At 42.5% G+C, this 13,010-nt stretch overlaps 1 protein-coding gene across 1 annotated transcript in view; it reads right to left on the reverse strand.

The window, feature by feature from the left end:
• Positions 1-13,010, reverse strand: part of LOC137373870 (uncharacterized) — a 144,840-nt gene that overhangs the window by 64,712 nt on the left and 67,118 nt on the right. Inside the window, exons 7-8 of the mRNA XM_068039375.1 lie at positions 12,086-12,258; positions 9,706-9,794 (exon numbers count right to left, since the gene is read on the reverse strand). Coding sequence (XP_067895476.1) covers positions 9,706-9,794; positions 12,086-12,258 — 262 coding nt within the window. The remainder of the gene's footprint in view (positions 1-9,705; positions 9,795-12,085; positions 12,259-13,010) is intronic.

Here is a 13,010-nt window from a genome sequence, read left to right on the forward strand (position 1 = left end):
TGATTGGGCTCCAACAACCAGAAATATTTTCTTCTGTAGATATGACTCCAACCAATGTAGAGTCTTCTCCCTGATGTCCATTGACTTTAATTTTGCTTGAGTTCCTTGATGCCACATTCAGTCCGAGGCTGCCTTGATATCAAAGACAGTCACTCTCACCTCACCTCTGGAATTCAGCTCTTTTGTTCATGTTTGGACCAAAGCTGTAATGCTGCTGTTCTAATTCCACACTCCATTACTCAGGCAGTGAACTGTAAAGTAGAAGAGCTATTCAGTTTGTTACTTTACCCGGTTTGGATATAGAACCAGCAGGATCAAAGAATTCATAGAATCATAGAAATTTACAGCACATTCGGCCCGCCGAGCCTGTGCTGGCTCTTTTAAAGAGCAGAGATGCTTAGCCCCACATCCTCACTTTTTGTCTGTGACCCAGTAAAGTTCCTCATCCTCAAGTACCCCAACTCCCATTTAAAATTTTTATGGGATCAGCTTCCACCACCTTTTCAGTTAGAGCACTCCAGATATATTATATATCTAACTATCACACGCACACCATATATATTTCTATATAAGTCTTGTTATGATCAGATGGGTGATGGTGTAACTGGTTCCCACTGTTCACCTCCCAACTGACCATAGATGGTGTTTTTGTGTTACTAGTGTTTCAATCTCCGTTTTACCTGCCAAATAAACAGACAGCGATGGGTTTTCTTGTAGGTTGAAAACAGAAGATTAACTATTTAAACCATATTCACTCCCCGAAATGTTTGCAATACCACTCATGCACGCTTTCACTCTGGCATGCACTCTCAAGAGAAGATAGATAGAAGGTAAAGATTAATAGTTCACGGTGTAAAAGTCTGTTGTTTCTGGGAAAACCTGTGGGATCCTCTCGGAAAGTGAATTTTACAGTTGCCGGCCTGGTTGCTGGTTACCTTGTAATTGCTGGCCTTCTGGCAGTCCACTTCCGGTTGAAGATGGTGCTGATGGCTGAGTTCAATTCTCACAGGTAGAAGAGTAGTTTTTACAAAGGCACTCTCTAGTCTCTGCTGTAACTGGCTTCCGATTTGTCTCAGTAGCATTCAATTGTGTCAGCTGGAACTGATCTCTCTCTCTCTGTGCCATGCTGGAATTCAAGATGGTTTTAGTTGTTTTTCTGGTGACTGAGGAGAGACCAGCCTGATCTTGATGCCTGAAGTTCTGTACTGGTCAGACCCCCTTCTGTTCCTCAAAATGATTACCTTTTAAGGTGAACCTACAAGTGTTAGTTCTGCCCATGTGACTTCAGGTTTTAGTTCTTGCTGGGCTGCACAATGGCCTTTTGATAGCCCGATTTTGAGGATATGAAGGCTGTTCACACTTGTTATGGCTGAAGGGGGAGGAGTGCACTATTAATTCAGTCCCACTTCACCCCAGATCACAACATATATTTTAAATTTTCCCACTTACCGAAACAAACAAACACTCTACTTTTCTCCAGAATAAAGCACACCAACAGGTTTCTTTAATAAACAACTAAATTATCAATTTATTATAAACCGAGTCTTAACCAATAATGAAGTAAAGCATACGCTTTAAAGACCCTTATTTTATCCTAGCCCTCACACACACACTCATACACAACCGGTTACGCGAGAAAAAAGGGAATTTTGTTTACAGCTGTTACAAAGAAATAGAAGGAATATAAAAAAAACTTAGACTGAAGAGAAGATATGCTCGTCCTTTGTTTTGGCAAGGTGTCCCAAAGGTGAATAGGTGGCTACCTCTAGGAATCTTCCCTGAACAGTTCATTCCAGGCAATGTTGATGAACAGTCTGGGTAGGCTTTCAAGAGATGCAGCTACAGAAGGCTTCACATAGGTGTGCAGCAACAAAGGTTTCAATTCTCACACATTCGATGCAACATTTTTCAACGATGCAAGGTTTCTGCAAACATTCAGGATTTCTTCAAATACAGGAGGCAATAGTACAACTTGATGCAGGATTTGCTTTTCAAGAGCAGGGATTCTTCAAAGAGAGAAAGATATCAGCTGTCTGGCTTTTCTTCTGTTCTCCTGGCAGATCAATAAGCAAACTCCAACTGCTTGTTTTCAGTCAAACCAACTGGCTTTTTAACAGTTCAAAACTGAATCTAACTGTTCCGATGAAGGGTCACTGACCTGAAACGTTAACTCTGCTTCTCTTTCCACAGATGCTGCCAGACCTGCTGAGTGGTTCCAGCATTTCTTGTTTTTGTTCCACAGCATTCCTGTGACAGCGATAAATCATGGTCTGTCGTTTCTTTGGAAACATCTGCCCCTTCAGGTCATAACACAGCCCCCAGCTGTGTTTACTTGAAATCAGATGCTTTTCAGTAAGATTTGTTTACTGGTAAATCTTCTGTTGACCTTCCTGTTAAGAAAAACACCCAAAGTTTAGCTTCTTCAAGATTCCAGCATCCATGAAATCCTTTTCAGTTTTTTAAAAATATAGATTTTCAAGTTTTAACAAAAAATGGAAACCCTTGTAACACACTCCATTGTAGTGAAGATTAGTTGCAGACAAAAAGTCTGGGGAAGGCCTTTGTCTTAATTTATTTGAGTAAAGCTCACATCCATGTGTGATTATCTGTCTTATTTTCATGCAGATGAGGTTAATTGGTTTTCAGTCATAGTTGACAATGTGGATTACAGTGCAGGAGATGGTATGAGTCATGTGACTTGTCCTTCATGTTGTTAACAGTCACTGTACCAATCTTTTAAAATTGTTCTAATTTTTCTAACTTTTCAATTTGTTTCTCTATTTTCATCGCTGCACTTCTCATGAACATGACAGTCTATATAGAGCAAAGTTTCTTGGAACTAATTTAGTTTATTGCCAATATTTTTCCTTTCTCCTCTTTCGAAGGTGTTGACTCTCACTGGAATATGTGGACCCTGATAGTTGAATTGACTGGCCATTCTTCACATGAGCCCAGACACGGAGTACTGTCAAGCTGTTTGATTGTGGAGGACCTTGTGTCAGTTCAACATCCACACACAGTTTCAAACAAGAAAGCAATCAGGAATGAGAACTCCCCCAGGGTTCAGGCTTGCTGAAGTCAATTATAACCCCACCTGACTGAAGAATTGAACCTGAAATCTTCTGTTTAGTGTGCTCTTGTTCCACACTTAGGTGAGCAACTGAGTCATTGAAAGCATGGAGGAGTTGTCATTCTTCACAGTATCATTATGAACAATTCAGAACGCATGGAGGAATATCCTAGATGTTATTGAGATTTATAATTTTATTAAATAGGTGGAGGTTCCTTTTCAAAAAATTCTTTTCAGTTTTAATCAATTTTCCATGAAAACCATAACATATAGTCATAACAAGCTTAATAAATGTAAGGTAATGACAGACACCATATATATGTACATTGCCAAAATAGGCTGACAAATGTATAATATCAGGACAAACATTAGACACATGGCTAAATGCACGATAAGAAGGCAGACGTAATGTTACCAGAGCAGTCTCTTCTCCCTAATAGGCCTAATTAATTTGCAACAGCAGGCAACATTCTTACAAGATCCCTGTCTCTCTCTTGTAATAGTGCTAATCCCATTAGTTCAATGCCCGACACCAGAAGACAGGTTTTCATGCAGAGATGACATTACAAAAAAAACACTATCCAATTTCATTAGAGGCATCATACACAGTCACGTGGGCAATGCATTTAAAGTGGGCACTTTGGGAGACAAAAGCTCATAGGGTCTTTTGAAATGCAGTTAGGGTAGGTGGTGGCGTACTGGTATTATCACTGGACTAGTAACCCAGAGACCCATGGTATTTCTATGGGGACATGGGTTCGAAACCCACCACAGCAGAAGGTGGAATTTGAGTTTAATTAATAAATCTGGAATTAAAAGCTAGTCTAATGATGGCCATGAAACCATTGTCGATTGTTGTAAAAACCCATCTGGTTCAGTAATGTCCTTTAAGGAAGGAAATCTACTGCCTTTACCTGGTCTGGCCTACATGTGACTCCAGACCCACAGCAATGTGGTTAACTCTTACATGCCATCTGAAATGGCCCAGCAAGCCACTCAGTTGTACCAACCCGCTACGAAGTCAATAAAAAGGAATGAAACCAGACGGACCACCCGGCATCGACCTAGGCACCGGAAACAACAACGGCAAACCCAGCCCTGTCGACCCTGCAAAGTCCTCCTTACTAACATCTGGGGGCTTGTGCCAAAGTTGGAAGAGCTGTCCCACAGACTAGTCAAGCAACAACCTGACATAGTCATACTCACGGAATCATACCTTACAGACAATGTCCCAGACACTGCCATCACCATCCCCAGGTATGTCTTGTCCCACCAACAGGACAGACCCACCAGAAGTGGTGGCACAGTGGTTTACAGTAGGGAGGGAGTTGCCCTGGGAGTCCTCAACATCGACTCCGGACCCCATGAGGTCTCATGGCATCAGATCAAACATGGGCAAGGTAACCTCCTACTGATTACCACCTACCGCCCTCCCTCAGCTGATGACTCAGTACTCCTCCATGGTGAACACCACTTGGAGGAAGTACTGAGGGTGGCAAGGGCACAAAATGTACTCTGGGTGGGGGACTTCAATGTCCATCACCAAGAGTGGCTTGGTAGCACCACTACTGACCGAGCTGGCCAAGTCCTAAAGGACATAGGTGCTAGACTGGGTCTGCGGCAGGTGGTGGGGGAACCAACACGAGGGAAAAACATACTTGACACCATCCTCACCAATCTGCCTGCCGCAGATGCTTCTGTCCATGACTGTATTGGTAGGAGTGACCACCGCACAGTCCTTGTGGAGACGATGTCCCGTTGAGGATACCGTCCATCGTGTTGTGTGGCACTATCACCATGCTCAATGGGACAGATTCCGAACAGATCCAGCAATGCAAAAGTGGGCATCCATGAGGCGCTGTGGGCCATCAGCAGAGGCAGCAGAATTGTACTCAACCACAATCTGTAACCTCATTGCCCAGCATATACCCCACTCTACCATTACCATCAAGCCAGGAGACCAACCCTGGTTCAATGAAAAGTGCAGGAGGGCATGCCAGGAGCAGCACCAGGCATATCTCAAAATGAGGTGCCAACCTGGTGAAGCTACAACAGAGGAATATCTGTGTGCCAAACTGCGTAAGCAGCATGCGATAGACAGAGCTAAGCGATCCCATAACCAACAGATCAGATCTAAGCTCTGCAGTCCTGCCACATCCAGCCGTGAATGGTGGTGGACAATTAAACAACTAACTGGAGGAGGTGTCTCCACAAATATCCCCATCCTCAATGATGGGGGAGCCCAGCACATAAGTGCGAAAGATAAGGCTGAAGCATTTGCAACAATCTTCAGCCAGAAGTGCCGAGTTGATGATCCATCTCGGCCTCCTCCTGAAGTCCCCAACATCACAGATGCCAGACTTCAGCCAATTCTATTCACTCCGGGTGATATCAAGAAACGACTAAAGGCACTGGATGCTGCAAAAGCTATGGGCCCTGACAATATTCCGGCAATAGTACTGAAGACCTGTGCTCCAGAGCTTGCCACGCCCCTAGCCAAGCTGTTCCAGTACAGCTACAACACTGGCATCTACCCTGCAATGTGGAAATTTGCCCAGTTATGTCCTGTACACAAAAAGCAGGACAAGTCCAACCCAGCCAATTACCGCCCCATCAGTCTACTCTCAATCATCAGTAAAGTGATGGAAGGTGTCATAAACAGTGCCATCAAGCAGCACTTGCTTAGCAATAACCTGCTCAGTGACGCTCAGTTTGGGTTCCGCCAGGGCCACTCAGCTTCTGATCTCATTACAGCCTTGTTTCAAACATGGACAAAAGAACTGAACTCAAGAGGTGAGGTGAGAGTGACTGTCCTTGACATCAAGGCAGCATTTGACCGAGCATGGCATCAAGGAGCCCTAGCAAAACTGAGGTCAATGGGAATCGGGCGAAAACCCTCTGCTGGCTGGAGTCATACCTAGCGCAAAGGAAGATGGTTGTGGTTGTTGGAGATCATTCATCTGAGCTCCAGGACATCACTGCAGGAGTTCCTTAGGAAAGTGTCCTAGGGCCAACCATCTTCAGCTGCTTCATCAATGACCTTCCTTCAATCATAAGGTCAGAAGTGGGGATATTCGCTGATGATTGCACAATGTTCAGCACCATTCATGACTCCTCAGATACTGAAGCAGTTCATGTAGAAATGCAGCAAGACCTGGACAATATCCAGGCTTGGGCTGAGGAGTGGCAAGTAACATTCGCACCACACAAGTGCCAGGCAATGACCATCTCCAACAAGAGAGAATCTAACCATCTCCCCTTGACATTCAACGGCATTACCATTGCTGAATCCCCCACTATCAACATCCTAGGGGCTACCATTAACCAGAAACTGAACTGGAGTAGCCACATAAATACCTACAAGAGCAGGTCAGAGGTTAGGAATACTGAGGCGAATAACTCACCTCTTGATTCCCCAAAGCCTGTCCACCATCTACAAGGCACAAGTCAGGAGTGTGATGGAATACTCTCCACATGCCTGGATGGGTGCAGCTTCAACAACACTCAAGAAGCTCGACACCATCCAGGACAAAGCAGCCCGCTTGATTGGCACCCCATCTACAAACATTCACTCCCTCCACCACCGACGCACAGTGGCAGCAGTGTGTACCATCTGCAAGATGCACTGCAGCAATGCACCAAGGTTCCTTAGACAGTACCATCCACACTCGCGACCTCTACAACAAGGACAAGGGCAGCAAATACATGGGAACACCACCACCTGCAAGTTCCCCTCCAAGTCACACACCATCCTGATTTGGAACTATATCGCCGTTCCTTCACTGTCGCTGGGTCAAAATCCTGGAACTCCCTTCCTAACAGCATTGTGGGTGTACCTACCCCAAATGGACTGCAGCGGTTCAAGAAGGCAGCTCACCACCACCTTCTCAAGGGCAATTAGGGATGGGCAATAAATGCTGGCCCAGCCAGCGACGCCCACGTCCCATGAATGAATTAAAAAAAAGTTCTTTTTAAATCCAGTCATGGGATGCAAGCATCACTGGCAAGGCCAGCATTATTGCCCATCCCAAATTGCCCTCCAGAAGGTGGTGGTGAGTCTCCTTCTTGAATATCATGAAGTGGATTATTTGGCCCTTTCAGAAGGCATCTAAGAATCAATCACATTGCGAGCATCTGGAGTTATCTATAGGCCAGACCAGGGAGGGATGGTACATTTTCTTCCCAAAAGGGAAGTGAACCAGATGTGCTTTTAAAACAATCCAGTCATTTCATGGTCACCAATACTGAAACTAGCTTTTTTATTGCAGATTTATTTAATTAACTGAATTTAAATTCCCTAGCTGCTATAGTGGAGTTTGAGCTCATGTCTCTGGATCAGTATTTCAGGCTTCTGGATTGCTAGTCCAGTGACATAACCACTACGCTACTATACTTTATGCCTGAACCAGTGGTGGGGGAAGGATCAGGCAAAGATAAAGGGAAAGGAATCCCACTATGGCAACACAAAATGGAGTTTGCATGGTGCTGCACTCTACCATGGCTAGACTCCATGGCTAGAAAAGAACAGCATGAGGTGGATGCAAGGGAGATTGCACATTTTTCTACTCTAGGGCACTGTACTGATTATAAATTCCTGTACACAATTACACACAGATTTGATAAAAATTGGTGAACATATTCAGAACATATTAAAGAAGTATTCTGAAGTGCATCTTTAAGAAGTAATAGTTTTTTTTAAAAGAACAAATTCAAATTAACGTACGCAATGAAGAGGTTGTAAATTTGATCAGAAAATCTGATCAGGCAGCAATCTAGTTAAATTACATCAATTCCTTAAACACATAATTGAGACAAACTATGATGTTAGCAATGTTCCATTCCCTTTAACACATTGTTTCTTTCCATGATGAAGAAAGTCAGACAAGAAGATGAAATCCATCCTCCACAACAGAAGCAGTTAATTTGAGGATTAATGAATGGGAAGAAAATAAAAGGAACACAGAAAAGATCAGGAAATAAGTCTGGGCTGGTTCTGTAAGGAACACCATGAAAAGCTAGCTGACATTGTGCATATGTACATCACACCCCTGTGCTGATCATCCTGGAATGCAAAGATAACCCCGGCTTAATGTCTCTATTGCAAACAGTCTTCTTAAACCCCTCCCCCCCACCCTCACCTCTGACAATAAGTGCGAGGGACTCATGGACTCCTTTGTTGCTGTGATCAAGACCATCCGATCAGCTGCCTCTGCCGCGTCTCTCCCTTCCACTAGCCCAAACTTCCTCTAATGCTCCCCTGCTCTAGCCCTGAACTCGCATCTTCCTCTAGTTTCTCTCCTATCTCCCCTCTTGCCCTCTATGAGCTCATCTTGTCCATGAGACCTATCTCCTGCTCCCTCGACCCTATTCCCACTAAATTGCTGACCGCCCAACTTTCCTTCCTGGTCCCCAGATTAGCTGATATTGTTAACGGTTCTCTCCCTTCAGGTGTTGTCCCTCTCCCCCTTTAAATCTGCTGTCATCACCCCACTCTTCAAAAAAACAACTCGAACTGTATCCAGAGTATCACCTGCAATGGCTTCTCTTCCTGTTCTCGCACCGGTACCTCTGCTGTCCCCCAAAGATCTATCCTTGGCCTCCTCCTATTTCTTACCTACATGCTGCCACTCAATGACATCATCCGAAACCACAATGTTAATTTTCACATTACACTACTGACACCCAGCTCTACCTCACCACCATCTTTCTCCACTGCTGCTAAATTACCAGACTGCTTATCTGACCTGTAGTACTGGACGAGCAGAAACTTTCTCCAATTCGACATTGGGAAGACAAAAGCTATCATTTTCAGTCCCCACGACATACTCTGTTCCCTAACTACCAACTCCATCTCTCTCCCTGGCTTTACCTCTAAACTTGACTATTCCAATGCACTCCAGGCTGGTCTCCCACGTTCTACCCTCCGTAAACTTGAGATCATCCAAAGCTCTCTGTTCCATGTCTTGACTCGCACCAAGTCCTGTTTACCTATCACCCCTGTGTTCACTGACCTGCAATGGCTACCAGTCAACCAACGCCTTGATTTTAAAATTCTCATCCTTATTTTCAAATCCCTCCATGCCCTCATCCACAACCCTCTGAGATATCTGCACTCCTCTGATTCTGGCCTCTTGAGCATTCCCGATGTTAATCACTCCATCATTGGTTGCCCTGCTGTCAGCTGCCTAGGCCACAAGTCTGGAATTCCCTCCCTAAACCCCTCTGCCTTGCTACCTCACCTTCCTCCTTTACGACCTTCTTAAAACCTACCTTTTTGACCAAGCTTTTGGTCATCTGACCTAATATCTCTATATGGCTTGGTGTCATATTTTGTTTGTAATGCTCCTGTGAAGCGCATTGGAATGTTTTATTACATTAAAGGCACTATATAAATATAAGCTGTTGATGAGTATTGGTTGTACTGGCATAAAAGTTGCACTGAATTGTATAAAGAATAGTTTCACTGCAGGTTGTTAACAATATTATTTTTCACTTTATAGTTATTCACACAACCTTCAAAGATTAATTAAAACTTGATTAGATAGGAATATCTACAAACTACAAAGGATAGTTATTCAGTATTTATACTTGCATAGAACTTGCTATTGTAGGGTATAAGATCCTAATGAAAGTACCATTGTTAGGGGCGGTGTCCAAAGCCAATCTTCCATGTACTCTATCAAGAGCTAAACTCCCTTGACAAGAAATGCCGGTCATGGTGACTCTGTGGGAAAATTAATACACCTTAACCTAATGTACATCTTGATACTATCAACAGCCAAAATAACAGTCTACCATCGCTACAAGTGGAGCATAAATCAGATGTCAAGACCAAATGGGCTCTGAAGCTTCATTCTGGCGTCAGGCTTCATGCTGCATTTATACTAAAACTGCAGCATTGGTATGAAGCCAAACTGCTTTGCATCAACTCCACAAATGCTGTTTAAACTGCTGAGTTTTTCCAGCATTTTCAGTTTTTATTTTGGATTTCCAGCATCCTCAGTATTTTACTTTTGTAATCCATTTCCTTGTCTTTTCCTTTTAACCTTTTGTATGCTTCATTTTTAAATACTTATCCAATTTCCTTCTAAATGCTCCTAATAGTCTCTGCTGCAAGAGCATTCCATGTTCCAACTGCCTCAATGGCCATTTGTGGAAAAGCATTTTGTAACACAATCAGTCATCGCTATCATCCGCCTCAACGTCCCATTCTTCAGTCTTCCATTTAAAACAAAATTAGTCTTATTTTGAGTAAAATAGTACAAATAATGCATATTTGCTTGGATTTTGTGATTGTAATGACAGCCAAATGCCATCATTACTCTATGAAACTGACAGCATCTTCTGGTATCTGTACATACACAGTTAAACCCAGAAATCCAAAAGTTGCTGTCAGTGATTACTCACTCCTCCACAGGGTGTGCTGTTGAAGTCCTCCCAGATGAAAATCTAGTAAAAATCACTGATATGACATGAACTTCCACTTGTAATGCCAGTAGTCTCACTGACAAAATCCTTGAAAAAGTTACGTCTTATTAAATGAGGTGTAACTGGGTTTTTAAACAGCATACTAAATCATTTACTGGACATCCTCACTGGTCCTGGAAAACTAATTTTATACCTGTGGAATGTTAAATTTCTCCATTCCATGCTAAAATTTCCATAGATTAAAATATTTTTTTTAATTTTATGCTATTTCAGCTTCTACCTTAATCCCATGTGTACATCCCAATCTTTATTCCACTTTCTGTAAAATTATAAAAAGTAGCTGATAAAATGTGCTGTTTACTTTTTGGCTTGCTGTCTGTGAGAATACTTCAATGCGATTGGCTCCTTAGCCTGCTTGATGACATCACTGTAGCTGGACACCTGAGAAACCCTATAGTTGGTGCCAGAATGAAATTAATGACAGGAAGGCAGAAATCCAGGCCACAGAGATCTCTAGATCTTGGTGGGCATCTTTCATTAAGGTCAGAGGCAAGCACTGTCACTGCACCACTGACTGCAAAATCTGGACCATATTCTTTCAGCGCTTTGTGAATTTTTTGTTCATTAAGGTGACAGACCTCATCTTTGGGTTACATACGGACTTGGTGCCAGCATCAAGATCTCCACATTAGGAACAGTACTGACCAAATGCAGAGTAAAACCTAGAAACTACACTTGACAATATTAATGAATTAACACTCAGTTTTATCAATTGCATTAACCCATTTAAAATAAACCAGGGCCCGTGGCTTAGGTGATGTACTTTAAGCATTCATCTGCTAATATCACCAACAGTAATCTCTAGGTTTAAAACTCCTTCTAATCTGTCGAACAATGTGTCTTAAATCAACTTGGAAGAGGCCTGCTATGACAACAAAGCTACTACTTTAGGTATCTGTGAATTGTGCTGGACACATGAGAATCCCACTAGAAAATGTGATGAGTCTGTCAAAACACACTTTATACAATACACAACACCATTACAAACTGCAGAAGACATTTCATTTCCTTATTCTTAGTCAGATTCAAACACAAGTGCCAATGTGAAAGGGCTAACCTAATGCATGAACTAGGTCCTGTATATATGTTTTACTTTGTTTAAGTAATTTATTTTCACTATTTATATACTTCACCTCTATTTTATTTATATTATTTTGGTTTCATCACACACCAGCATGGGTATGTATGTATTTGTAAGGGTGTAACCCTCAGTGAAGCAGACCTGATTTAACTTGACATTGGTATCTTGCTGCATTTCACCCTGAGGTCAGCAGCAGATGTACTTTGTGCTCGTGTGTCTATCCTTTAATGTTAAGTGAGCAGGTAGAAGTATCTCCTAACATTACAAACATTTACAATTAAATTGGTAAAGTCTATTGGAGGTCCTGACTCCTGCACTAGAATGCCGTATTCACTTTATTCTTCACCCAAAACCATTTGTCAGTCAGATGAAAGTATCAATATAACTGCAACCTAAAATGTTTTAATTAGAGTAAATGCAGAATATCTCTGCCAAAAGAATGTTACCTTGGAATACAGTCTGTTCTCTCGTGAATAAAGGCACTCTTGGGTTCTGTTAATCCCATGTTGTCGTACTTGTTGAATGTTTGTAGAGGTAGATTACTATTGGGTAGAGATTCTGTTACTGAAACGTTCTTGTAACTGTTTCTTTGTATGAAGCATTGCTGTTTTGATCTTAACTGTAACAGATAGATACAAAACCATTTATATGTAGATCTTATATCACCAATTTCATTTATATAGCACCTTTTAATATAGGAAAATATGCCATGGTCCCTCGTAATAGTGCGATCTGCTTAAAATTAGCACTAAGCCAAAGGAGGTATTTGGATAGGTGACAAAAGCATGGTGAAAAAGGTAGGTTCTAAATGGGGGGTCATAAAGAAGGTTGGAAGTCAGAAAGGTGTAGGGAGAGAATTCCAGAGCTTAAGGCCGAGATGACTTCCACTCCCTTTGCCCCACGAGATAAGCAAATTGCTTTGAAAATTCAAGTCTAACCAAAGTTGGATGTACATAGAACATAACAGCACAGTACAGGCCCTTCGGCCCACGATGTTGTGCCGAACCATTAACCTACTCTAAGATCTAAGTAACTACCTACCCTTCATTCTACTATCATCCATGTACCTATCCAAGAGTCGCTTAAATGTCCCTAATGTATCTGCTTCTACTACCACCGCTGGCAGTGCATTCCATGCACCCACCACTCTCTGTGTAAAGAACCTACCTCTGACATCTCCCCGAAACCTTCCTCCAATCACCTTAAAATTATGCCCCCTGGTGATAGCCCTTTCTACCCTGGGAAAAAGTCTTTGACTATCCACTCTATCTATGCCTCTCATCATCTTGTACCCCTCTACCAAGTCACCTCTCATCCTTCTTTGCTCCAATGAGAAAAGCCCTATCTCCCTCAATCTTTCTTTGTAAGACA

The sequence above is a fragment of the Heterodontus francisci genome, chromosome 9, assembly GCF_036365525.1.
Source record: "Heterodontus francisci isolate sHetFra1 chromosome 9, sHetFra1.hap1, whole genome shotgun sequence".
Lineage (NCBI taxonomy): Eukaryota > Metazoa > Chordata > Chondrichthyes > Heterodontiformes > Heterodontidae > Heterodontus > Heterodontus francisci.